We start from the raw sequence: 26481 nt of genomic DNA on the forward strand, positions 1-26481 counted from the left end.
TTCAAGTGAAAAAGAACAGGCCAAAACAACAGTATGAAGCAGGAAAAGAAAGCGAGGAGAGCTTGATTTTAATTATGGCTCTCACACAATACTATCTGAATGTTCTTTCTCAAGCTCCCTACAGGCATTGGCTCTTTGCACTCATTTAAATTCTAGTCAAATACCACTTTCTCAGAGGCTTTCGTCCAAAGCAGCCACTGCAGTCTCCAGCACATCACTGTTATGTGCCCCGTGCAGCCTGGAAACACTCTGAGCTTCTTCCTGTTGATGAGTTTTGGTCCCTCTTCCTCCTCCACTGGGATGGGCATACCACAAAAGCCAGGGCCACGGCCACCGCTGATGTCTAACAGACACTGAGGCTACCTGGGACGTGAGGGCTATCCTTGACCTACTCCAGGGTCTGAACCAAGGAGTAATAGCATGGAAAACAAGCTTGCAAAGGAGCAAGGAGTGAGCAGGGCACAGGGGCAGCTCCCTGACTGCCGAACAAACCCCTCAGAGCACCAAGTCACTCTGCTGCCAGGGGCTTTACAGACCTTCTGCCTAAATGAGTTCTAGCAATGCTTCCAACACCCTGATCTGAGACTTATTCCTGTCGGGCCAGGGGTGGGGTTTGTGTGCATCTGGGGTGCCTGTTTGCTTTTGGGACAGTGTCTTACTCCATAGTCTATGCTAATCTGGAACTTAATATTTAACCGCAGTTAGTCCTGAACTCGTGCCAATGTTCTTGCCTCTGCCTCCCAACTGCTAGAATCACAAATGTGTGCATCCGGTTCAGAAATTAAGTCTCATCAGCAAACAACAAAGTCACTGAGCTCGTACTCCATACTGGGTCACAGTCTAACTTTTTCCACATATCAAATCATGTATAAGTAATATTTTGTTTTCATTTACAAAGTGGCATTCTTTAAACCAAAAAGATTAAGTAATTAGCTTCAAGTTACTCAAATCATAGCTGGCAACCAATTTTTTTTATATCTACTTATTTTGTTATTTTATGTGTTGATGTGTTTTTGATTGCATCTATGCATGTGCACCCCATGACAAGATCAGAAGAAGGTGTCAGATCCCTTGGAACTGGAGTTACTGACAGTTGGGAGTCATTACGAGAGTGCTGGGAATTGAACCCAGGATCTCCATAAGAGCAACAAGGGTTCTAACCTGCCGAGCCAACTTCCAGCCCCGGGACTCAATTTTAGAAAACCACGATGTACCATTCTTTAAAGGTAGAAGCAAATTTAAACAGAGCAACACAAGCTAAGCAGGAGGCATAATGGATTAGGAAAATATAACAAGGACTCAGGTGACAAGGGTTTCTTTCGTCCTTGGCTTGCTATGTTGTGAAGATCCTTCAAAATTCCACCCTGTAACACTCCAATATAGCATGGGGACATTGCTGCTATGCAAATTTTTCCCTTTAATAATATCTTTATTCAAAGAAATGTGATTTCAAATGAAACATACAGATGTTTATAATAAACTAAAACAATACAAGGAATTTCCCTATTATATATCCTTAAACCTTTATGAACATATGGACAGTTTTCATGTCTCCTGAACACATACACAGACACACATACACACACACACACACACACACACACACACACACACACAAGTATGAATACATATATATAATACACATACACACTGGCTTATTTTAAGAAAACGATTACTCTATTAGTAACACTGAGAGAGGTGATCCACTCACTGTTCACTAGACAGGATCTATAGGAACACAGGAGACTGAGTTCAGGGCACAGTTCTGAAGGATTAGCCCTGTGCAGGCTTTAGATCAGCTTGACACAAGCTAGAGTCATCTGGAAGGAGGAAACCTCAAATGGGAAACCGCCTCCACAAGATTCACAGTAGGCAAGCCTGTAGGGCATTTTCTTAGTGATTGATGGGGGAGGGCCTAGGCCATTGTGGGTGGTGCCATCCCTGGGCTGGTGGTCCTAGGTTCTATGAGAAAGAGGCTGAGCAAGCCAAGAGGGGCAAGTCAGTAAGCGGTACTGCTTTATGGCCTCTGAGTCAGCTCCTGCCTCCAAGTTAGAGTTCCTGCCTTGGCTTTCCTCATTAGACTGTGATTCAGGAAATGTAAACCAAACAAAGCCTTTTCTTCCCAAGCTGCTTTTGGTCACAGCATTTTATCGCAGCAGTAGTAACTGCAAGACGAGCCCCACTAGTTTAACTGGCATAGGGAGACCCACCTTAACAGTGGGTAGTAGCACCATGCCATGGGCTGGAGTCCCGGACTGAATACAGGGGAAAGCGAGCTGAGAACTAGCATCAGGGACCCTGTCTGTGCCTCAAGCTCATGCTGCCGTGACTTCCAGGACACGAGGGGCTGTCCTTGAACTGTGAGCCAAATTAACCCTTCTTCCATTAAGTTTGTCACTTGTCAGGTATGTTGCCACAGCTGTGTGGGAAATAACTTACAAACAGCAACCTCTGTTCTGTCCTTAAAAAGACATGATCAGGACGGTGAGGTGGTTTGGGGGCTAAAGACACTTGCTGCAAGCCTGAAAACCTGGGTTTGAACCCGCAAGGCACGTGGTAGGAGAAGACTGACTCCTGCAAGTTGTATCCTGACTTCCACAAGTGTACCAAAGCATAGAAGCATGATCGCTCAGATGTGCTCCCCCCACACAGAATGAATTTATTTTTAAAAATTTTAAAGATGTGATCAAGCCTCAAATGCATATAATTACCTTTTTTCAAGAAATTTTAAGAACTGCCCAGGCTCATACCTATAATCTCAGTGCTCAGAAGGCTGAGGCAGGACTGTTGTGAATGCACCAATGCCAGACTAGGTTACACTGTCTCAAAAACAATAAAAACAATGGGTCAGAGGGTTGTCTCAGTGGTTAAGAGCACTGGCTGTTCTTCCAAAGAACCAGGTTAAATTTTCAGCACCCACATGGCAGCCCACTACTGCCTGTAACTCAAGCTCCAGGGGATCTGAGACATACATGCAGACCAAACAGCCATACACATAAGGCAAAACAAAACAAAAAGCAAACAAAAAAGAACCCACAACAAAGAAAGGTAAGAATTAGTGGCAGGACAAGAACAAGCCCTAAGAGAGATTCATGATCCAGACATAACTACATACATTTCTACACATACACATATATGCACATATAAAAAGCCATTAGTGAAATAATTTCTCAAAACCCACTAAATGACCCTGAGGTGACACACGGTTGGATATGTAACACTGTAGGTGCTGTATTACAGCAGGAACAAGACTTAATTTTGAGAAACATTTCCAGACTAACTCACCAGGGGTGTTACTGCTGTGTTCCTATCAGTATGATAGATCGCATTCCCATGCACAGCGGCAGGCCAAGATAAACAAAAGCAGAAATAATGGATTGCCAAAATATACCTGTTTATCTTCCAGTGGGTCTGGCTCTCCTTTGCTGGACTCGGAGCTGACGTCATCTTCATCAGAACTATTGATGACTTCCTCATCAGAGGGCAGGTCACCAAGACCCAGAGGGAGCTCACCGTGACGCTCCTGCGATGTTGCAGAGCTGTATCAACAGAGATGGATACCCGTTAGTCACCTTCAACAAACCAACCAACTACCCGATCCTTGTCATGGGAGAGACTGCGCCTACGGGATTCGGAGAAATGGAAAAACACCAGGCAAGCCAAACCCTGCCTTGCTTTTCCCCAGCTCAGCTGGTATAAACTCAAATTCACGCTGTACTTAACTTTAGTACAAATTCAACTGATAATAATGAAGGCCATTGTGGGTGGTGCCATCCCTGGGCTAGTGGTCCTAGGTTCTACGAGAAAGAGGCTGAGCAAGCCAAGAGGGGCAAGTCAGTAAGCGGTACTGCTTTATGGCCTCTGAATCAGCCTGCCTCCAAGTTTGAGTTCCTGCTTTTATTTATTTATTTCTTTATTTATTATGTAGGCAGCATTCCTTCCATGTATGACCACACACCAGAAGAGGACACCAGATCTCAATATAGATGGCTGTGAGCCACCATGTGGTTGCTGGGAATCAGGACCTCTAGAAGAGCAGTCAGTGCTCTTAACCACTGAGCCATCTCTCCAGCCCTGAGTTCCTGCTTTGGCTCTCCTCATTAGACTGTGATTCAGGATATGTAATAATAGGAAGCAAGTCTCCCAGTTGCCTCCATTCTGCTTCCACGCCTCCTTGCTTTAGAAGACTGAGTCCCTGCTGATTCCTGGTACAAACCAAGAGGACTTAGAGGGAGCACACTAGACATTGTTGAGAACTTCGGCCTTGATATTTAAAAACAGCACCAAAATGCCAAATCTGTAAAGCTTGGGAACTCCTGACAGTGAATGTCCAATCACGAGTACAGGAGTTAACAGTGAGCACGCGCCCACCACCCTAGCTATCACGGATAGATACCTGCAGTTCAAGATGGAGGCAGGACAGTGGACCTAGAAGGTGTCAGGCTCCAGCCTCCTACAGAAACCCTAAGGGCACAGAGCCCGGTGAGCTAACGAAGACATTTAAACAAGCCCTCCTTCCAGGTGATTATGACTCAGCTCGAGGTTGGAAAAGCACTTCCAGGCCATTTATCAGCCTTTCCTTGACAGCCTGATCTCAGCGAGGCTTCACGTGTGTCCACGCAGATCTCAGGCGGCTCAGAGCCACTGGTTCAATCCATTCTGCAAGGGGAATTCCACAGTCAAGTTCCCCAGGCAGAAGATGGGAATCATTCCGACATAGGATGTACACACTCAGAAACAAGATGTTTTTAGAACTGCCTATCTAGACCCGGCTGGGTATAACTCCACCATCTGAGTTCAGGCACAGTGGGAACTGTCTGAGCAAAACAACCAACTGCTTTCCTGGTGGCGTCAGCAGCTAGTCTACCAGAGCATGTCCCGAATAGAGTAAGTAGGTGAGGCCACTAAGAGAGCTGAACACTCTGGAAGAACACTCTGGTAGAAGAGAAATTTGCATTCCGTTCCTGTTGTGGCTCTTTTACAGGTCACAGGCAGGTCACTCAACTGCCAGAGTTCCAAATACAAGCATTTCTAACGTGAGTCTTCAAAGTGAAGGATAAATTTCCTGCCAGGTCCTGGACACACTGTAGAATAACAGACTGGCTTCAGAAACCATTCCTGCAGTTCAACGGCTACACAAACCAGTTGGATCTAGGCAAAATGCCAAAAGGAACACCTCCTACCACCAAGCACTTGGCTTCCTGTTACTCAGTGGCCAGGGCCTCTTATCACTCAACTGGGTGGATGCACACCTTTATCATAGGTGGCCTGGACAAGCGAGAGACTCACATCCTGGGGTGGGAGAGAGGCAGGGATTTTCCAGTCAGATCACTGACAAAATGAGCTGTTCCTGGGAGCAGGGCCGAGAGCCAGTTTAGTTGAGTTATTAGTGTTTGATTTGCATTGGCTAGAATAATTAAAAGCAAATAAGATGTAGACCAGAGTGCCTATTCATGTAGCTAGAAGAAAATGTACCTTCACCTTTGGGGGGGTTCGGGGTGGGGGTGGGGGGGTTGGCTGTGCTGGGAACCAGAGAAGGGTCTCAGTGCGTACTTGGCAACAGCTCTCTCACTGAGCTCACAGCCAGCCCAGCTGTTTTCACCTTCGTTCCTTACTCTCTTGACCCTCTAGCCTTGCCATCTCAGCACAGGTTGCATTTCTGATCAGTTACCGGCATCATCTGGAAGCTTCCTAAAAAATGCAAAGCTCTCAGCCCCTCCCTCCCCCGACCTGCAGGATCCGGATCCAGGTAGAGCTAGAAACTGTTCTAGAAACTTCTTCCATACCCCATCAGAGGGTTTTTCTGGACACGGGGATTTCAGGTGGTTAGTGATGAGGACCCTGGGCTTTGATTCTGGTTAGAGTTGAAAGGTGCTTCTCTGGCAACCATTTAAAAGGCGTTTTCATAAGAAGATAGCTAGTTATTGTCATTGCTTTTAGGAATTTAAGAGAGAACATGATGGCACACACCAGTAATCTAGCTCGCCATCAGGAGGACGAGACAAGGGGATTATGAGTTTGAGGTCAATCTGGTCTCTAAAATCAAAATGGAAAACAACATCGACAACCAAACAAGGCCCCAAATGCAAGTGCGAAAGTCACTACTTAAGAGCAGGGAAAGAAGCTGTAAATACGCACAGGGTTGAGCATAAGGCTGGACGGCAAAGGCACAGTGTTTTTCCGGCTTCTACAAGCTCCTTGGTCAATTCCAATACCACGGAAAACCAAACTTCACGAATCCAGACTACTGACATAAAACACTGTGATACTTTGACTTCCAAAGATTGCTTGCTGACTAAAACCGACCCAGATTCACTTTACCCCCTCCACCCCATCACCGATTGGTTTCTTTGTCTCTTCTGGGCCCTAAACCACTTCCCGCCAATAGCAACACAATCACTAGTTTTTCTCATTAACATGCAGGGACTGCTGTGTTTTCTGCTGAATCCCAGCATGCTGCCTGACATGGAATATCTCCACAAGTACTTTTCACCTGTCTTGTTTGTTTTGTTTTTCAAGACAGGGTTTTTCTGTAGCCCTGGCTGTCCTAGAACTTGCTCTGTAGACCAGGCTGGTCTTGAACTCGGAGATCTGCCTCCTGGGATTAAAGGCGTGCGCCACCACTGCCAGGCTGCCTTTTACAGTTCTCAATGGTGGAAGGATAAAGCTGGGGACATTGGGACTGAGAGGAAAGGATGTTTGTAAGAGTGGAAAACAACAACAATGTCTTGTGAAAGACCTGACATGGAATGACTCGAGTAAGTGGAACCAGCAGAAGGCACTGGATCAGCCAGGGCAGACTTGGAATAAGGAACAAAGGGCTTAGCGGCCCATGGGGAAGACAGCATTCAGATTCTACATTCATTTGTTTATTTTGATAACAGTTATTAAACTGTTTACCCATGTAATTAAGTACAGCTTCCAAGTCAACCTTGATAATTTCAGACTTCTGGTAACGAGCGAGCGGGCTCTGTCCTGCAGTGTGGAACTTTTCTATGCTTTGCATTACCCTGGAAAGCAACGCCTAGCACTGCTCTGCAGACTGGCGGGGCAGGACAGGGTTTCCTCCACATCTTCCTGTCTGTTCACGGGAACAGTGAAGTAAGGACTCGGGAGCTTCAACAGCAGAACACACACCCAGTTCTACCTCCCTCAGGCACCCACTCCAAATCAGATTTGCTTCTGGAAGAGACGGAGTTCTAGAAAGTCAAGAGAAAAACCAAGCCAGAAACCAACACCTGTTGATAGTCACCGTCCCTCAATTTCAAATGCCACAGTCTTGTAAATACAGTTTTTTTAAGAGTTAAAATTTCCCCATGCTAAACTCTATGTGGACAGAACATTCTCTCTCAGCTGGAAAAGCACATCAAAGTGTATATAAAACTTTATAGCAACAGGTCCTCCTTTAGAAAGTGTTTCACTGGCTTCCTCCAGATCGCAAGAACATAAACCTGCTGAGTCGAACCAGAGAAACACCCTTCTGCGTTGGTACCTCAGCAAGGGAAGGGTGAAAGCACAGTAGACAGCCAGAGAAGCAGGGTGAGTCACCTAGCCACCAAGCATCTCCCAACTCTGAGAACAGCAGCTCAGGATAATGCGTCTGTCTCCTTACCGAGTCAGAGCTTGTAAATTTGAACTCCAGCCTTTTCTTCTACCCTCGACCCTGACCCAAGCTGAGGAGAACAAGTGCGCATGCGCGCGCGATGCTGTTTTACTTCTGGTCAACCGCTCTCAAGCTGTGTCTAAGGGCTGTGTTTCCTTGGGCTGCTTTCATGTGTATCACAGAATGAGCAGAAATGCGAGATTAAGAGACTTGAAGGATGAACATTACATGGGAAACTTAATTTTTAACGAGCTATCAGTTATTACATAAGACTAACAGCTTCATAATTTCACCACGAAGCAGTTACTTCACTCCCCGTATAAAATCGTGGTTCGACAGTCAAAGGAAAACCATGGATCAAGCAACAAAAACGTGAAAATCTTTTCTCACATTTTGTTGTTTGGTTTTGTTTGTTTTTCTTCGTGGTGCAGGGGATGAACCCCACGCTTTGCGGGGGCTCTACTGCTGTGCTACAAAGGCTAGCCCCAAACCGCTCTTCTCAAGTCTCCTTTGAAGTCCTGCAGTACCTCTGGAATTTCCCCTACAAGCAAGTGCTCTTCACTGTTTTATGAAAACCTGGCCCAGCTTACAAAGTAGGCTTACTGGTCACTTCACCTGCCAGCAGACCTCTTAGGAGTCACATATCCCTGGGACATATTTTTAGGTTTTCCACACACAGGATAGTATGTGCGGAGTTTGGGTGGTGCCCTAAAAGCCAGGAGATAGCCGTTAGAGGAACAGTTATCTCTGAACGAGGTCCACAGTCAGCAATGGACTCTACATGGAGATAAATGGAGTCGTCCGCGGTTCCTCCCTACAGCGATATTTTTCTTGCCCCCCCCCACCCTCCCTCTTTTTTTCTTCTTCCTCTTGAGACAGAGCCTGTCGTCCCAGGCTGGCCTTAACTTCAATGGACCTGTCTCAACCTCCAGGAGTGCTGGGATATAGGTCTGCATTAACATGCTCAGCAGCACATGTCGTTTTAATTTCAGGACACAATGGTTTCATCAGCTGGGTCGATGGTGAATGCCTGCGACTTAAACCTTCTCCAGTGAAGCTGAGGCAGAAGAACTGTGAGTTCCAGGACAACCTGGAAAGATCTAGGTCGTTTCAGGGAAATAAGAGAAGATGAAAGCAGAAAGTTTCGTTATCCTGATGTCAGTTAAAAACAAATCGGGAGCACAGGTAAAACAGTGCATGAACCCTTCTAGGTTAATAGCTGGTTAATACAGAACGAAAGCCCTTAAAGAGTTAAAAGGATAGTAGGAGCTACCCAAAGGAAAGAAAAACCAAATGAAAAAAATTATAGGATATACACGATTAGCGGTTCTTGTTTCATAAATTTTAGAGGGGCTAGCAATCGAGCCTTCAAACTATCAAGCTGGGCCAGTGAGCTGGCTCGGTGAGTAAAGGTAAGACCAAGCCTAAGGTCTTAAGTCACTCCTGGGATGGACACGGTGGAAACCAAGAATGGACTTCCTCAAACTGTCCTCTGTCCTCCATGCACGTCCAAGGGGAACACGTGCGCCATCCCACACATAAATTTTTATAAATTCATTTTAAAAACTAGCAAGTCAGCTCTGTGGCTTGAAAAAATACTTTGCTTCCCTGAAATGTGAGCCAGAGGTGGTTTAAAACTGGCTCTGAGAGACTGTTAGAGAAAGAAAGAAAATGGGCTTCCGTGATGGGTCTGGTCAGACACAGTTCGGTTTCCAGTCCCACGTCCGTCCTTATAAATACCATCCCAAGCCCTTCCTTCCCAGGAATGCGTCGATTCCTGGGATTCTTCACACTGCACCTCCTGAGCAAAAACAAAACCAGATCTGAATCTGAACCTTGAAGCCGATACCTTACAGTCTTCACAGGTCAACTCTGAAAAAGACTTAAGGAGGAGAAAAAAGGATATCAAAAACAGTGACTCACAACCTGTGGGTCTCTACCCTTTGGGGTATCAAAACACTCTTCACAGGGGTCGCCTGAGCCAATCAGAAAACACGGACATTTACATTACTGCTCATAACAGTAGAAGATTACAGGCATGAAATAGCAATGGAACTAATTTTATGGTTATGAGTCACCACAACATGAGGAACTGTATTAAAGGGTCACAGCATTAGGAAGGTTGAGAACCACTGCTCTAAAGAATAAGAGCAACTACACAGATACCTACAGCCTTTTATATAGTCAAGTTAAAAGCTGTTAAGGTTCAACTAACAAGAGGCTATTTTAAAAGGAGTTCCTAGCAATGGCCTTTAATAGACGAAATAAGCTGGGCCACTCCATATGATCAACTATTAAGAACCTTCTGGAAAAATGTCTTAGGTCTTTATACACAGTGAATGATATTGATTGTTCTCTGGTGGGTTACAAAATCAGGACATGGGCTGGGTGCTCCCAACTATCTAGAGGAAAAATAAATATTCAAAAAAGTCTCAAAACTGTGCTTTTCAGAACTGAGGGTGTAGTTCAGTTGTACAACCTTGTTAACATATGTAAAGCCCTGGATTTGATCCTCAGTACCTTATACACACACACACACACACACACACACACGCACGCACACACACGCACACACACACACACACACGTACTTTTAAATATATTTAAGAACACATAGGCACCTGTGCACATGTGACACACGTCCACAGGCTCTCCCTGGAGGGCCTCAGAAAACACGATGGTTCAAGTTCTGAAGAAAGAACACTTAGGTGCATTCTGATTTTTAGCAGTGATCGGGACTGAACCCAGGGCTTCGAGCACGATAGGAAAACATTCTACCACTGAGCTGTATTCTCTACTCACTTTGCTACATTTTAAAAAAAAAAACAAGCTGTTGTCCAAGTTAGTTATTGCTTTATCAAAGACCACACCACACCAAGTTATAGTGGTACATACCTGTAAACTCACTTAGAAGACAGAGGCGGAAGGATGGTGAGGTCAGGGCCACCCTGGGCTATATAGTTCTAGACTAGTATAAAGTCAAGCCTTGTCTTAAAATCAAATAAACAAACCAAATAAGCATCCTTTACACATCACACCTGAAAGGAAGTTCAAAGCATGAATGCATGTGTGTAAGTGTTGTTCTTACACCTCATTTTCTATCCAGCCTCAAGGCTTAGAAGTCTGCATATTTACTGCCTAATAACCTTTAAAAAACAATTCTCTTTTAAATCCTGTGGTAGTATAATCTGTAATCCTCAAATTTAGGAAAGGAAGGCAGGAAGTTTAGGAGTTCAAGGTCATCCTTGTACACAGGGATTTGGAAGTCAGTCTGTACTCAGATATCCTCTCTCAAACAAAACAAACAAACACACAAAAACAAGCCCGGAAATCTTTTAACTCTCAGAATACACAGATACGTAGACTATGTCTTTCCTTTAGTCTGTAGGGGGTTTATTTGGCCCAAATCCCTCAGTAATAATACAAATCATACATGCTAGGCAAACACTGTACCTCTGAGCTACATTATCAACTAGCTCCCAAAAGCACAGGTTAGCCAGTGGGTGGTTTTAAAAAACACAGAGGTCAATATACAACAGTCTTCTGGGGCCAAAGAGTAGCCATAAAACTTGTAGACTGTGCCAAGGTGAATATGCTACAGTGGTGTGCTATATCTTCCATGATGCTCCTTCTGGCTATCAGGGAACTCCTGGCCTGTAAGTAAAGGTGAGTTCTCCCGGTACCCGGTTCACCCAGTAGGTATAAAAGGAACTCAAGGCTCAGCACTGTCCCCATAGTCATTCTTGCTCCCCACGCCTAGCTAGGAGGCAGCCTGGTCAGGTCTGTGCTGTCTCTAGCCTAGAAGTGAAAAGAATTCTTAAAACTAACTAAATAAATAAAATCTACAACAAAACAAGTACTGGCTAAAAGAGCAATCACGTACCAGCAGTTTTGCTGTTTTTGAATTTGGAAGGTTCTGGGGAATGAGTCTTTAAAATCAGCTTCCAGCAACACAGACTGCAGCCTTTTCATTACGACAAACAGAAAACCATTCTACTCATCTTCCGGCTGCTGTCAATAAAATAGAGCCGGCCTCTAATCCAGTTCAAAAACCGATGTTTCTTTCTTCTTAAGATTTATTTACTCATGCACACGGATGCTTCTATCTGCGTGGACATCTGCACACCAGAAGAGGGCACAGTAATATCACTGCAGATGGTTGGAAATTGCCTTGTGGGCGCTGGGAATTCGACTCAGGAACTCTGGGAAAGCAGCCAGAGCTCCTAACCACGGAGCCATCTCTCCAGCCCCCCATGCTTGTTTTATTGAAAAATAAAAGCTTTTTAGGCAGAATAAACCCAAAATTATTTCTCATTTTACCTCTTTATGACATAAATACTAAGTATTTATTTAGTACCAGACCAAATAAAGGCCACTAGAAACAGTGAGGCCGAGATGACCCCACAAGAATGCTTCCTGCTTGCAGACCCACGCACATGTGCTTCCATAGACGCAGAGATTCCTCAAATACATCAAATAGTTCTTACAATATAGGCAACTATGCCCTTTATTTCAATAAAAATCACTTGAGGGCCTATTATGTATCTATTATTTAACATTTTAGAGGATAAAATAATTTTATAATTAACTATAATATTCAAACTATCAATTATTTTTTTTTCTTTATTTTCCTACTGAGTGTGGCCTGCCTAACCAGATAAAGGAAAAGGATTTAGGGTAAGCATAGTGACAGGGAGCATTTTTTAAAAAGAAAATAAAGGTCAGAGATGTAACTTAGTGGTAAGAGCCCTGACCTACCGTGTGCCAGGCACTAGCAGCCAATCAGCAAAACCAAAGGGGGAGGGGGCTAGAAAAAAACAAAGGACCAAGAAAAGAGAGGGAGAAGAAAGGAGGGACATACTTCAGGGAACCTGCTACGGGAGACACTGTGGCTTGTAGAGCCAGAAAACAAACCAGAAACACCAAGTACCCATTCAGGGTGATGTAGTCAAGGAGGTATGAGAGGGCTGAATTTGAGAAAAGACAAGTCAAGAAGCAAAGGCATCCAGAGTGCAGGAGGATGGAGACAGGGTGCAAATAAAAGTCCTAAGGTGGGCTGGAAATGACACAGAGAGTGACCTGGACAGAGAGGACTGGGCAGGGGGAGGGGGAGAAAAGGGGGTTAGTATCTCTGTAAAACACCAGAGATGGTTTCAGCTAACAGTGGTTTGGCAGTCAAAGCAATCTCTCTCTCTCTCTCTCTCTCTCTCTCTCTCTCTCACACACACACACACACACACACACACACACTCACTGCCCCCAAAAGTGCTGAAAATTCAGACCTTACTTTCCTCACAGCTTTGCCAAGATCTAGCATTCAGGAAGGAGCTAGAAGAAGAGCCAGGCCAGGCCAGGAGGTGAAACTGATTCAAAATAAAAGCTCACCCTGTGAGTCGTTTTTCTCGGTGGCGATGACTCGTCCTGTGTCAGTGGTATGTGCCACACTGCTTCCTCCAATGTCATGTCATCGTAATCCTAATTAATCCCAGTGGCCACTGAAGGTCTTCAGCCAAACCAAATAACCATATTATCCATCAGTCTACGGAATTACTCGAATAAATCAATCATAATAAACCACCTATAGGACGGGTTCACTCCACCTTCTTGATATATAACGACTGCCTCACACAGTTCCTGGGGGTTCGTTTTGTTCCCATGTAGTGTTGTATGACATCTGCTGTTCTCTGTCTCCAGCTGTGAATGCACGCTGACTTTCAGTAGGTGTAGAGCCATGTGTGTGCAGCCAGAGCCATAACCCTAGGCTAAGCCATCACTCACTAACTCACAAAGTAGAGAGGAGGCGATTAAAACAACCAATAGGGAGACTGCCATACTCTAGGAGCGAGGTGCAAAAGCAGGTGCATTTGGTGCTTTCTAAAAGAACTACCTTGAACAACCACATTGAGGGGTGTCTAAAGTTGACTTTGTATATGCCCAATTGTATTTCGTAAAGATACCTAAACAGGCTCTTGATAAATTCGAGCAATATTCAAGATGAAGGCATTAACATAACATTAGAGAAAAGTGGCATGTTCCCTGTTACCGCATGTTAAATGTTATGTCACACACAGACCCCACTGTAATGAAATATGAGAAATTACAAGCAAACTGTAGCTACACCCAAAGGACATCTGCTTTCACTCCCAGATCCTGCTTTATGCAGACCTGCTTCCTAACAGAAGCTGCAACCACAACCGTAAGGACCACTCCCCTTAGGGAGAAGGATGGAAAGGTGCTTGCGCCTGCAAGGAGGTGACATCAGGCAGGGTTAGACTGTTACTCATGAAGAGATTTAATTCACTTCCTTACTCACAGATACCTACGAACAACACTGGCACCATTTCTCTTCCATAGGGACAAGACACAACACTGATAGATGTCTATTCTAGCCGGGCAGTGGGGGCACACGCCTTGAATCCCAGCACTGGGAGGCAGAGACAGGCAGATCTCTATGTGTCTGAGGCTAGCCTGGTCTACAAAGTGAGTTCCAAGATAGCCTGTCTTGAAACAAAAATCGACTTACTCTAGAACAGCTATGGGTCAATAACACCAAAGATGCATACAGAACCTTATCCTGGACACACGGGCCAATTTTCTCAAAACTGGAGAATGCAATGGGCACCAGGCAGAAGTTTTCCTCCATTCTTTTCCTTTTATTCAGTCTCGAGGAACAGAACCCGAGGCCTCACCCATGTGGGCTGAGTGTTCTACCAAATACAGCAGTAGTCCTTTGCCATCTATTCTTTGGTTTCTTCGAACCAGAGTCCTGCTGTGTAGGCTGGGCTGTTCTCATGATCCTCCTGACTCACGTTGCTGGGTACAGGGATTCTAGCAATGTGCTTCTTACTACACCTGACTTTCTCCACTCTCTTCATCCTACACATCACTGCACCTTCCACTAGCTACGCTGCTGACTAATTCTGTTTATTTTTAGAATCTTTGAGAACCACCCCCTCAAAAAAAGCTTGACAGTCAGTTCTAGCAAACTATGATAACATCTTCTAAAACTAGAGTCAGGGAGAATTTAAAGGAAGTGAAAATAAACATGCACTTTAGAAGGGAGATATAGAGACCCACTGAGAACAGGATCCCAAGCATTTCTTTACAGCACCAATCATGCTAGGAACAAAAGGAAAGCGGTCCTCTGTAGAGAAGGAGAAAACTTGTCTCAGTCCAAAACACACCTGTATTTGAAGCCAGGCTCCACCTCTCATTTGTCTAAATATAAAACTGGTGATCTATTTAAGCTTTCTAATTAAATGCCCCTCTCAACTATAAAACTGAAAGAATACCACCTGCTATTAATGTTTAATGAAATAATGTGAGCAATCCATCATATGCAATAGACAATAAATAAATACAAGTTAACTAATCTTCGGGGTCTAGTCAGGTAAGTGTAGTTCTCACCCCTCGTCAAGGAGACTTTTCTTTGCAACACATGGAGACCATTACAGAAAATCACAAGCAGTAGCAATGCAGAGTTGTAGAGCCTAGTCCCAAGTGACGTATCTGCACCATAACTCTGACACCAGGGGTCATCCAGGAAGAGGAGCGGAAACACGCCAGAGCAAACGGAGCAGGGAGCTTGCTTGAGATTGTGTCTCCTAGGGAAGTCAGGAGCTACAGCCACAAAGTCTCACCACACGACTGCCTAAACAAGAGTTGAGGAGAAGCCAGGGAGGAGAGTGGTAGCTCTAGAGGCCTTGGCTGAGAACAAAACAGTCTTCCCCAGGAAAGAGCGCATCAACTAACATGTTAGACAATACCAAAGGATCATCTCTGAAAACGTACATACAAGTAACACTATACAGACTAAGCAGGCTGTGTTTATGCATACATATGTATGTATAAACAACAATTAATGAGAAAAACATCTCATAAATTTGAAAGAGACCAAGGAGAGGCATATAAAAGGATTTGAGGAGGGAAATGAAAAAAAAGGAGGGGCTGGAGAGATTATATAATGGCTTAAGACCACTTGTTGCCCTTGCAGAGGACCCACGTTCAATTCCTAGCACCCACATGGTGGCTCACAACTGTGCCTAACTTCAGTTCCAGGGGATTCAATGTCTGATCTGACTTCCTCGGGATCCAGTCATGCACATGATCCACAGACACACAAGCAAGCAAACCACACATAAAATGAAATAATAATTCTAAAAAGTAAATTGAAAAAGGCAAAGCAAAACAACACCACACATATATATATACACAAAACAGCCATGAGAAGAGAAAGACATTAGGGTTTATCAAGTAGATAAAAGAGCCTAGATTTATTCTTATTCACCCCTGCTAAGTCCAGAATTAGTTCAAACCAAGCTCTATTTATCGCATGAATAAATTAGACTTAATCCTAATATCTGAGCATAAGTACAATCCAGTACAATTAGGTGTATCAAGCCTGACATTTATTTTTATAATGCCTATAAAGTTAACAATTTTTTTTTTGATGCAAGGTCTTAATAGCACAGGCTAAGCTCAAATTTACAATCCCATCTCAGTCGCATGAATGTGGCATTGTAGGACAGATTGCCATGCTTGTCTTGCTAAGTCGCCTTTCAAAGGGTGGAAAAAAAAAAAACTATCCGACATGTGAAAATCCTATACAACACCAAAACTTTAATTTTGAAATGCAGCCTCTGAGGCTTTTTCCACTTTAATGAAGCATGAAAATCTGCATTTAGAAATGAAGCAAGGGTACTTTGCTTCCTACTGCAAAATGAAGCTTATGTTATCAAAGATGTGCCTACAAATAAAGTTTTACTGGGTTCGTATTTGTACAGCTTTGCATAGGCAGAGCTGGATAACTGAAAGAGGAAAGTTATGTGAGTATAAAATATTTCCCACCGGCCTTTTAAGGGAAAAGTTTGCTGGTCTGCAGTTTAACTATACCTGCTTGGGCCAAAACTACCAGTGTCTGGGTCTCAGCCTGCACTTACTGGTTTCATGAGATTTAGTAAGTGTTTAACCTACCCGTGCCTCAGTTTTCTCATTCATAAAATGAAGAAAGTAAGGGGCACACCTGAAAGAACTCTGTGAGACTATATGAATCAATGCAAGTAATTCACAAACGATGCTTCTGTACAGAGAACTGGTCTACCTGTCCTAGGATCCTCTCCTATATAGTATTATCTATCTGTAATATGGAAGGAAAAATGATTGCTACGACACATGAAATCCAGAACTGTATGGACAATTACTTCAGAAGCGCCTCTGCACTATCAGCCATGGGAAACTGCTCACCGCCAGTCAAACCACCAAACCGTCTGAGAATTCCTTTCTACTGAAGTCACATGAGCTTTGCAGCACACCTAGGGCTCCGTGTTTAATTTTAATGCTTCCCGGTAGCTTACCACTCAGACAGTAACATCCTCAGGCTCCAGATTATACTGTCAATTATTTCTAAAGGGATTTTAGTCATTAACCTAAAGCACTGGTTCATTCAGAGGTATCCCACTAGGTCTTAAGCACATCCGTTAGCTCTCTTTGTATAGTAATCAATCACCTTGAGGAATGGGAAAAGCAGAAAAGGGCCTATGGCTGACACTGAAAACCACTATCATGGATAAAGCCAAGCTGCTGACTTCTCTCCTAGCATGAACATTTTACAAACTACCTTTGTTCTTTCTAAAAACAGAAGAGAAGCAGAACTCATGAGCAGATGGAAGCAGCACCCAGTACCACCTCTCTGTCCAGGGCACATGTTGTCCTCCCTGTTCACAAGCAGTCAGTGGGTCGGGCTTTGGAGAGGAAGATGGGGTTCTGATCCTGAGCAAACTGCAAAGTCAGCCTGTCATTCTTTCCCTTTTCTTCAAACAATGGACTTCCAGAGACAGTTTGACTCCTCCTAAACTTTCCATTTACGTGAAACTTTCCATACTGAAGAGAAAAACAAACCCACAGCCAAAACAAAAACAATTTTAAAAAAATTAAATAAAAAAGCCTCCCTCAGCAAGAGGGGAATGAAGAGAATATTTACCTTTTATTTTATCTATTTAAAATGTAACATATGATTTTTATAATTAAACATATAGTTTTAAATCCCCCATTTTCCCTGCCCAAGTTTACTAATCTCAATTATTTTTAAGCATTTCTTTTAACAACATTTTCTTTTTTAATATTTGGGAAGAAAAGATCAAAGGCAGGGTGGGTTGGAGACAGGTATTCCCATTTGGTCTTCCTTATAAATGAAAACAACAACAAACCAGTCAGACCACGCTGCTATGAGTAACCATAGCAACCATTTTCAGCACCCTGACAGCAGTCTCTAACTCTTCTAGTACCCCAGATCTCTTCTTCCATCTCAGCCCAAGGGGAACACTCAATTCTTTATGTTTTGCAAGTAAACAGAAGGAAGAAGAGATGTTTCCAATTGAGCATCAGATAATATGGGAAAGCGGAAAGATGTACCAACTCCTGCAAACGGCCTTCATATACACAGATTTGACTGACAGAGTCCACCCCAGAGGATTTCAGCAGAGTCGCAGACAGAAACCTGTACTGGGACAAGACTGCAGTGGGCACACAGAATGGGCACACAGTGGGCACACAGAGTGGACACACAGAGGACACACTCCCTCGGAGAGTACAGAATGCTTCACAAAACACGTTCTACTTTTTCACAGTGTGAGGCTCGGCGAGAATTAAGACTGTTTAGAATTGCTACCTCTTTGGTTCATTTGCTCCCTGACAGGTCTTGCAATATAACACAGATTGGCCTTGCATTCCTGACCTCCAGCATGTACTACAACACTCTCCTGCCTTAGAGCTCCTATCAGCTGATACCTACTACAGTGACAGACAAAAAGGAGCCTGAGATCTCACTTTAGATTATTACTGTGTGAAAGAGTTAACAGTTAACCAGCAAAAACCACAGATAAAAGCATACCTAAACTTATTCTAGCATCAGAAAAGCTCTCAAACTTAGCTACAATTACATCTGCTTCTTTTTCTATTGATTTTATCGAGCTCTATATTTTTCTCTGTTCCCCTCCCTGCCTCTCCCCTCCCCTTCAACCCTCTCCCAATTTACTCAGGAGATCTTGTCTTTTTCTACTTCCCATGTAGATTAGATCACATCTGCTTCTTTTTGTAGTATTTAAATTCCAAACTACTGAAAGATTTTATGTATGTTAACGAGTTTAAATCCATTTCTTAAAGCTTTTGCCCTTCTGATTTTTCATTTATACTCATCACAAACATTAGAACCAATAGTCTCTCCACGCTGCTTGTTAAAAAGGACATCTTCGTCTGCAGCGTGGGCTCTCCGGGAACCCTTGCTCCTCATGCTTGTGTGCCTGGGTGCTGAGACTACAACAGGCTCTACTGTCCAACTCACTTCTTGTTATCATTTTTTTTTTCTAACAGGGTTTTAATCTGTAGTGTAGGCTGGTTGAGAGCTTACTATGCAGCCCCAGAACTAGAAAGAATACTTAAGACATTAAGAGGAGAGACATTGTAATGATCCTTTTATATGTTAACAGAATCTAGAATCACCAGGGGACAGAGTCTTCAAAAGGGATGTCTACATTCAGCTGGCCTATGGCAAGTCTGGGGGACTGTCTTGGTTACCTTAATTGATGTGAGAAGGGCCAGTCTAAAAGTGGGTGGGTCTGTTCTCTGGATTTGGTACCTGGATTGTATAAAAAGAGAAAGTGAGCTGAGCACAAGCAGGCACAAATCATTTATTGCTCTTTTCTCCTGAATACACATGTATTGTGTGTGTGTGTGTGTGTGTGTGTGTGTGTGTGTATTTCAGAAAGCCTCTTACTAGGACATCTTGGTATACTTTTGCTAACTCCAAAACTATATGTAGACTATCTAGATTTTTTTAAAACTACTTTTCTTAGCTCATTTAAGACGCACAGACAGTTCTTTTATTTAAAATGCACTTCATCAGTCTTCGGAGTGTTTTTTTAACTTGTGATTTTCAGTTACACAATTATCTTTGCACTTTCTGAATAATACATGATATCGTAAGGTTTGTCCCAGTTAGGTTTTTTGTTAGTTTGACTTGAGCTAGAGTCATCAGAGAAGATGAACCTCAGCTGAGAAAATGCCTCCATTAGATTGCCATAATTTCGGCAAGTCTGTGGGATGTTTTCTTGACCAGTAATTGGTCTGGAGGGCTCACCTCACTGGGGACAGGTCCACCCCTGAACATGTGGCCCTGAGTCAGTTAAGAAAAGATACTGAGCTAGCCTTGGGGAGCAAGTCAGGAGGCAGCACTCCTCCACGGCTTCTGCTTGAGTTCCTGGCCCGATTTCCCTCCATGGTCAAACAGGACCGGAGAGTTTTGATGTGAAATAAGCCCTTCCCTCCCTAAGTTGCTTTTGGTCACAATGCTTTATCAGAGCCATAGAAAAGTAAGGAATGCAAGATCTACCTAAGACACTGTTAGGAACTGCTCTATGGGTATGTGGGGATTTAGATCAAAATGTCTTCTCTCTGGAGTTCTGGGGAAGAGGAACCATGGGGTTTAGATAAGACACAGTAACTTTTTTGTTTTGTTTTTCGAGACAGGGTTTCTCTGTAGCTTTGGAGCCTGTCCTGGAACTCACTCTGTAGACCAGGCTGGCCTCAAATTCATAGAGATCCGCCTGCCTCTGCCTCCTGAGTGCTGGGATTAAAGGCGTGCGCCACCCCATCCGGCAACAGTAACTTTTTATGCTTATTTAGCCTTTTCACAGTACAGTCAGATGCTCCCTACGAACTAATAAAGATGGACAGCGAATGGCCTTTAATTTGGCTCTTCTCCATAGGAACACTCTTCAGTCAGCAGCAGTAGCTCTCCTAGTCGACGTAACTGTGCTCCAAATGAACAGGTGTTTCCTGTGCGTTCTGGAAGCCTGGTCAGCGCAGCGCCAGTTTACTCGAAATGCAGCTAGAGTCTGACCTCATACAAATAAAAGTAATATTTAACCTGACTCCTATTTGCACAGATGTAGTCATCTAATCTGTACCAGGATCAGCTGGGGTCAATGACCCAAAGGTGCTTGTAACCTCTCACGTTGATTCTCATGTATTTGCGGGTGGAGAGGGAGAGAATGATGTATTACAAAAGAATGGTACATTAGTTCTGTGTAAGCGCTAAACCCCTAGGAACACGGTACCCTGCACTGCTTGGGTATATAGTAAAAATACAGAAAACACTACTCTCTTTATTGTAGTCTGAGCGGTATATGTTAGGCAATATACCTAAGGGCAAGAGCAAAGACACAGAGGTACAAAATGTACTGCCACATTCGTTCTTTCAATAGGCATTTACCAAGTGTCTACTGCATTAGTGATAAAGCACAGTCCTCCCTATCATGAAGGCCGTGTACTAAAGGGAGCAAACAGATAACTGCTAGGAACAGGAAGCGGGAGAACGGAAAATGAAACTGGATAAATGGATAGAAAGCAACAAAGTGTGTGTAGGAGTGTGTCTGTCTGTTCTTTGTCCTGCGTCAGAAGAGGCAGGGCTAGGGATATGACTCAGGAGGAGAGCGCTTGCCTGGCAGGCACAGGGCCCTGGGTTTCACACCGAGCGCTGTGCAGAACTGGGTGTGGCAGCCCAGACCTGTCATCGCAGCTCCTGGAGGTGAGGGCAGGAGAATGTGAGGTTGGAGTCATCCTCTGGTACATAGTTGGAGGCCAGCCCAGTCTACATGATATCCTGTCTTAAAAGAAAGAATGACAAAGAGTAAGCCACAACGTATACTTAAGGGTAACACTGAATTAAGTCCGGAAGGGTAAGAAATAATGTCTGGGCAAAGGGTTTCGTGGACAGTGTAACAAGGCTGTGAGGGGAACAGGCACGGTCAGATTACTGTAGGTGGGCAATAAGATTACAGGCCTGAGAAAGCTGACTGTGGTCAGACACAAAAGGTCTTACACACTAAACTACAGAGCTAGATTTTTTTTTCTCTACCTAGTGGGGTACCAATGAGATTTAATAACAAAGTAAATAACAAGTATAATGAACAGATATGGATATATAATGTAATCCCTACACGCAGTAGGCTGGGGTAGGAAGATGGATGAACCTCAGACCAGCCTAAGCTTCATAAAATAGTAATACAAATAATAAAATAAACCAAGAACTCTCATTAGAAAATCTCACAGAGAGAGAGACAGAGAGAGAGAGAGAGACAGAGAGAGAGAGAGAGAGACAGGGATAGCTTGGGATGTAGGGTCAGCATCTGCTTAGCATAAGAAAGGCCCAGGGGTTTTAACTCCCAGAACCAATAAAAGAACAAAAGAAAAGAAATAAAGAATTCCCTTAAATGTATATACAGATGACAAACACATGAAAGAATATTCAACTTCATTAATCACCAAGGAAATGAAAACTCAGTACAACGGACATCACTACACACATGTCACAATCTAAAAACTGGGAACAGTAGCAGTCACCTGCTACTGGCCAGGATGCTGAGGCACTGGACTACCCCCACCCCCACTCATATAGAGCTGTTGGAAAAGCAATATAGCACCCTTGCTCTAGAAAAGAGTGAGGTAATTTCTGGGTTGACAAGATGGTTCCGCTGGTAAAGACCTTGCAGCTCAAGTCTAATGACCTGAGTCCAACCCCGACACCCACCAGTTTATATACACTGGTGGAAGTAGAGAGCCAATCACAAAACTGGCTTTTACCTTCCACGAGCACACTACAGCATGTACTTACATTCCAACATATACACAATACACATACAATAATGAAAAAGAAAATTTCAAAAAGGGATTCATAATTTCTTATAAAACTGAATATTAATTAAGTGTAATGTTAAGGCTTTATCCAAGGGAATGAAAATGCATATCAACACAAAAACTTGAACCCAAATTAATGTTCATTACAGCTTTAGTTGCAAGAGCCAGACAACAAAACAAGCCTGGGTATCACTTCAAGACTCAGACATTCCTCAGCAATAATAATTTTTAAAAGAGACCTATTGATAAGATACAATTTGGATAAACCTATGGAGAACCATGATTCATGAGAAAAGCCAATACCATAAAGATGTATCCCGCGTGGCACATTTTATATTCCATTACTGGATTGGCTGAAATGTTTTAAATGGATTAGCAGTTATCAGGGATTGTGAAGACTGGTAGCAGAGGGGTGTGTGGCTTTAAAAAGGCAAGAACAGAATCTGGAGAAACCTAAACCTCAGGGAATTTTATCAATGTCAATTTCCAGTTATGATATTTTCACAAGGTTGTATAAAATGTTACCATTAAGGGACCACAAAGTATGCTTAGCTTATCTCTCTATTATTTCTTTGTTTCATTGGTGATGTACTACAGAGCAAAAGGACAGCTGACGAACCACTAGGCAGACTCACAGGAGTGTGCAATCTAAACAGAAACCTGACTTACAGAGCTTCGGGAAGACTTGTCTTTTGGATAGTTGTTGGGAGCCACCTGGAGGCACAGGTGGTCCTGCAGTTTGGAGGTAGCCACGTGGGGCTGAGCAACCCTGCCTGCACCCTTGCCTGCACATGCTCAGACCAGCAGAGTGGCATTGACCAATCGGGACAGCGTTCAGGCTGCTCCGCCGTTTAAAAGCAGCTGCCTCGGGGCCCAACGCTCTCTCTCTAAGCTTTCTCTCGTCCCTGCTCTATCGTCCCTTCCCCCAATTTTCCTCAAGGGAATGCTCCAAATAAAGATGTGACCAGAGAAGGAATTCTCGTTTTTGGTGGGGTTCATTCCTGCTGGACAGGATGGCGCCCCGCAACTGGTGCTCGAAACCCCGGACGCTGAGGGACCCTGACAACTACGCCGGGGGACCCTGAAAGCCCGGAAAAAAAAGCTGAAATCAGACACCAGGACACAGAGAGCCTTGAATTTCAGAACTCTGAGAACATGGAGCGGTGAGTGACGTCTGTGAATTCCCCAGAAAGGGGAGGAAAAGAAATGTAAAAAGGAATTTCAAAGGATAGGCCTAAATAGAAAAGAAAATACAAAAAAAAATCAAAGTTAAGGTATCTGAAAGAAGGTACAGAAAGCAACGGGGAAGAAAAATCCCTTAAGTTCAGTGCAGGAGGAATGTAAACAGCAGCAAAAAGGGCGAGGTTTACGGTTGGGAGATCCGCGGCTTCCTCCGTGCGTACTCGCTGTTAGAGACTGGAGGCAACAGTCTCGTAGGGAGGCGAGCTTGATCACTGCCTTCCCTGTTCTTAAAGAGCCACAGAGCTTTTGGAGGTGATTTTCGCCTAATTTTGATAAGAGAGCTCAGTCTCTGGCTCTCACGTACAAAAAACTTTAATTTTTGACTGAGAAAGACAAGCTGCTTGATCGTGCTGAGAGTGCTGGCGGCAGCCGGCCCGCCTTTGAGCGGTAATGCCTGATTAGAAACACGGAAGTGGGCCAGGCACGGTGGTGCACACCTGTAATCCCAGCTACTCAGGAGGGAGACGCAAAATTGCACTCTCCAGTGCTAGCTCGTTCGGGAGGCGTGGCCATGCTAACCAGTTGCTGGCGGGAAATTTGCTGGAGTCCGCAGAGGCCTGCGAATAGCCAGGTCGCGGGCGGGCTAAAGTCCGTGTGACATCAGAGGCCTTCTGGCGGGGCTATGGTTTTTGGAGGACTTTTTCAGCACCTGAGCGGACTCGCCTGACTGAGGCGGAAGCTGCGTGGTGAGCAGCGGCGCCATAGAAAGCAGAGAGGAGCTGAATCGGCTCTGCGGAAAAACTGTGTTTCCATAGCATCATGGGCGGGCGGAGATGAGTTCCCAGAGAACGGGGCTCCGCGCGCGGGCAGACCGGGCCCTCCACGGGTGGGCGGATGCCCCCCCCTCGCCGGAGCTTGAAAAAGACTCACAGCCGGCGGTGCGAGTTCATTGCCTGAGGTGAAACGGCGAGCCCGCGCACGGCCCGGGGCGGGGCCATGCGGAGCGCGCCATAATGGGCTTCAGAGGCGGAGCTGTGGCAGCCGCCGCCTCCGCTGCTGCCGCCCTCAGCCAAGGTCGCCAAAAATTCAGTCAGATAAAAACATTTGTCGCCAAAAAATTCAGTGAGATAAAAACATTTATCCCCCCAAACATCGCCCCTTTGTCAGCAGGAAGTAGTAAGATGATCGATGCTACGCCCATTCTCCCTCAAAGAACTGGTCGTGATTATCATAATAAAGGCGTGTTTACCTGGTTACCGTATCCTAGGTAACAAAGAAAGGCGGACCTATTGCCTGAGGCAACAGCTGGAATTAAACCAATGTTACCTAGAGGTTTTTCCATCTGAATAGGGGAGCTGGAGAGATGGCTCAGAGGTTAAGAGCATTGCCTGCTCTTCCAAAGGTCCTGAGTTCAATTCCCAGTGACAACTGCTTTGGTTTTTAAACAATAGAGGGGGACTACACTACCAGTGACAGCTTCCCCCAGAGAAAGGATTTCTCTTGCATTCTTTACACTTAATTTTTAATTCAAAATTTTGCTGGTACAGGCAAACAAGATTTGCTTTTTGAAGCAGAGACCTACAGGTCTCTAAGTTCAAAACCAGCCTACTTCCAGTACTGATTGTGCTGAATTTTTACACTGAGAGTTTTTAGTACTCTTAAATGTTTATTTGGGAGGAGAGTTTTGTTTATGTTTTTCTAGGAATGCTGACATACATCTGGATGCCAGCGAGACCGACCAGAGAGATAAAGAAGACGACCCAGTGGATGCTGAGTGTCCTGCTGTGGAAGATTCGTGCGGAGGCAGCAGAGATGACCTTCTGGGCGGTGCCAAGAGCAGCTGTTTCACACCATCGACTTGAGCAACACCCTGTGCAACCTCTTATCTCTTACTCTACTTTGCCTTTTCCTTCCTTAGGAATGGGTGGGAGCAGAGATATCCTTGGCATGCTGCGTCTAGGTGGGGACCAGATTGGAAAATAGTTTTGCCTTATTGCTCTTAAAGACAATAATTAGGGGGAGATGTTGGGAGCCACCTGGAGGCACAGGTGGTCCTGCAGTTTGGAGGTAGCCACGTGGGGCTGAGCAACCCTGCCTGCACCCTTGCCTGCACATGCTCAGACCAGCAGAGTGGCATTGACCAATCGGGACAGCGTTCAGGCTGCTCCGCCGTTTAAAAGCAGCTGCCTCGGGGCCCAACGCTCTCTCTCTAAGCTTTCTCTCGTCCCTGCTCTATCGTCCCTTCCCCCAATTTTCCTCAAGGGAATGCTCCAAATAAAGATGTGACCAGAGAAGGAATTCTCGTTTTTGGTGGGGTTCATTCCTGCTGGACAGGATGGCGCCCCGCAGATAGTCACTGTCAGTTCTGCAGAAATCTTGTGAAATCATGATATTTCTCCCTTCCACAACGGGATTCACCCCAAAACATCCCAGCAGTGTATAAATCATTTGCTGAGATAACCTCTTCCTGTATGGGCTGTTGGATGACTTTTCCCACACCATGAAGCCCTGGTGTGTAAGCATTCACTTAGCTAAACCTTTATTCTCATAGTCAAATCTACATAAAGTCAGTCTCCCACAATTATCCTTATTGACAGGACTGATTGACAAGAAAGCAGCCCTAAGCAGGAGGTATTGAGCAGAGGGACAGTATGTCTGCTCTTGCTGATACACAGGTCTGGGTGGCCCTAAGTTCTCTAGCAGCAGGCTCAGGAAGGTGCAATCTACTGACCTTTTCTCTACCCTAACAAGTTATCAATATTCGGTACTTACTGTCACCTTTCATTTGACACAAGGTCTTAGTCTAGGAAATCAATTGCTTGCACTTTTATCCCTAAAATATACAGGAAAAATCCTTGGGTCGCTAAACCAGCCCCAGAGCAAGAGTTTCCTTCTACCTGGGTGCCAGCGGATACAGCACCAGGATGCTTAGCCTGAGGGGCAAGATCCATCCTAATCCTCCCCACATCCGCTGGGGAGCTTCACGGTCACGCCTTCTGAGACAT

The 26481-nt window shown here is 44.5% G+C and overlaps 1 protein-coding gene and 1 pseudogene across 1 annotated transcript in view; one reads left to right on the forward strand and one right to left on the reverse strand.

Moving 5' to 3' along the window:
• Positions 1-26481, reverse strand: part of Fgd6 (FYVE, RhoGEF and PH domain containing 6) — a 121558-nt gene that overhangs the window by 71825 nt on the left and 23252 nt on the right. Inside the window, exon 3 of the mRNA XM_087902139.1 lies at positions 3392-3539. Coding sequence (XP_087758265.1) covers positions 3392-3539 — 148 coding nt within the window. The remainder of the gene's footprint in view (positions 1-3391; positions 3540-26481) is intronic.
• On the forward strand, positions 24263-24441 carry LOC148117783 (Nuclear RNase P; annotated as a pseudogene).

The sequence above is a fragment of the Myodes glareolus genome, chromosome 26, assembly GCF_982192425.1.
Source record: "Myodes glareolus chromosome 26, mMyoGla1.1, whole genome shotgun sequence".
Taxonomy (NCBI): Eukaryota; Metazoa; Chordata; class Mammalia; order Rodentia; family Cricetidae; genus Myodes; species Myodes glareolus.